Source organism: Polistes canadensis, unplaced genomic scaffold, assembly GCF_001313835.1.
Source record: "Polistes canadensis isolate GaletaPanama2010 unplaced genomic scaffold, ASM131383v1 scaffold_37, whole genome shotgun sequence".
NCBI classification, from domain to species: domain Eukaryota; kingdom Metazoa; phylum Arthropoda; class Insecta; order Hymenoptera; family Vespidae; genus Polistes; species Polistes canadensis.
The window spans coordinates 231,870-233,646 of record NW_014569584.1 but is presented as its reverse complement, the minus strand read 5'-3'; the positions used below and the strand labels follow the sequence as shown (position 1 = coordinate 233,646).

General features: G+C 33.5%; 2 protein-coding genes across 2 annotated transcripts in view; one reads left to right on the top strand and one right to left on the bottom strand.

Moving 5' to 3' along the window:
- LOC106784510 (glycine-rich cell wall structural protein 2-like) overlaps positions 1 to 948 on the top strand; it is a 3,467-nt gene extending 2,519 nt beyond the window's left edge. Inside the window, exons 3-4 of the mRNA XM_014744125.1 lie at positions 8 to 299; positions 801 to 948. Of these exons, the coding sequence (XP_014599611.1) occupies positions 8 to 299; positions 801 to 948 (440 nt within the window). The remainder of the gene's footprint in view (positions 1 to 7; positions 300 to 800) is intronic.
- A 706-nt stretch (positions 949 to 1,654) lies between these two features.
- LOC106784509 (E3 ubiquitin-protein ligase TRIM33-like) overlaps positions 1,655 to 1,777 on the bottom strand; it is a 6,033-nt gene continuing 5,910 nt past the window's right edge. Inside the window, exon 7 of the mRNA XM_014744124.1 lies at positions 1,655 to 1,726. Coding sequence (XP_014599610.1) covers positions 1,655 to 1,726 — 72 coding nt within the window. The remainder of the gene's footprint in view (positions 1,727 to 1,777) is intronic.

Below are 1,777 nucleotides of genomic sequence, written 5' to 3'. Positions count from 1 at the left end.
GGCGGAGGTGGAGGCCTTGGTGGAGGTCATGGCGGAGGTGGAGGTCTTGGCGGAGGTGGAGGTCTAGGTGGAGGTCATGGCGGAGGCCTTGGTGGAAGTCACGGTGGAGGTCTAGGTGGTGGCCTCGGTGGAGGTCACGGAGGAAGTGGTGGAGGTGCATTCGGAGGTGGTAGTGGAGGCGCTAGTGCAAATGCAAATGCACAAGCTAGTGCCGGAAGTTCCGGTGGAGGCGGAGGCGGAGGTTGCGGCGGAGGCTGCGGTGATGGTGGCTATGGCGGTCATAATGGTCACGGCGTAGAGTAGGTTATTGATAATTCTTCATCATAAATAGACATTAATCAAGCTCATACGTTTAAATTGCACAAAGCATAAACATACAAAATATTCCCTAAAAAATATTGACCTTTACCGTCTTCATTGAATGATTCTATTTTTAAATAACATTGAACAACAATCATTAAAGTGAATCGCTTTATGGATTTCTTGGAAGTACGATCGATCAATTCAAATTGCTCTTAAAGACTATAATTTTAGTTAATATATTCATTTGTATAATTTACTTGCGTGTGGATATTAAAATCGATGAATTTAAAGTTATAGTTGTCCAATGATCTCTGCTCTAAGGCAGAGTTTTTTTCTAAAGGAATTCGTAAACGATTACGTTAATTATTATCTAATGTGTTGTTTCTTGCAGCTTTCCTTCTATTATAATATTATTTTAATAAAACACATTTTATATGTATTTAATAATAATAATTATATATATTTAATGTTTCTGATGATTTTTATTTAATTTTCAGTGTATTCTCCCGTCTGGGTGACGTAAATGATGGAATAAGTCATAGTGGTGGCGTGGATGGTGCAAAAGGTGTTTACAGTAGTAGTGCTGCAAATATTGATTCGTCCGGTAAAGGAAGCTACAAAGTGTCTGCTGGAAAAATCCCATGAATCACTCAAGTGAAAATTAAAAAATTTACTGGAAAACTTTAAAAATTAAAACAATTATCTTTGTATTAGGTTGATGCGTATGAAATGTCGGATTTTAAAATGAATATATAAAATTGCATATCTTTTTTTCAAAACCTGTTTATTTAATCAAAATAAACTCTATTTAATTTAAAACACTTTTCCCAACGAGATTTTAACCCTTTCACTACGGGCGTGTTTACCGCAGCGGTACTCCTGCTGAACGGGTTGCTGCAACGCGCAGCAACAAAACTGCACTTTCAATTTTTTCGATAAAGGTCACTTGAAGGTTTACATATTGCACCTCCTAGGATTCGTTTTTTTATAAGCTATAAGACTGCGGTAGTGAAAATATGCAATCCCATTTAAAAAAAATACGATGGTCTTGAAATCTCGAAAAAAATGACCTTTAGAAAAAAATTCGACCATCACCGTATTGGCGCCTTCGAACAGAATTTTTTTCCCTCTGACATTTTTTTCTATAGTATGAAATAAGCGATATAGTTAAGATGGTTAGGCGAAAGATCCTGTATATTATTTTAATGAATAGTTGCTTTTTAAATGAAGAATTGTATAAATGATAAGATAGAATATTTTATATTATATAAAAAAAAATTATATATATATATATATAAAATATTTTTATCATTGATTTTTTGAAATGGGTACATTATAAAAATAAATTTTTTCAATTTAATATCATATTTATGTACATAATACGATAATTAACATTGATCTGAACCTTCTTATAGTAATACTTCTATATAAGAAATTATAAAAGTTTTTTAAGGTGTAAAAAAACATGCAATTA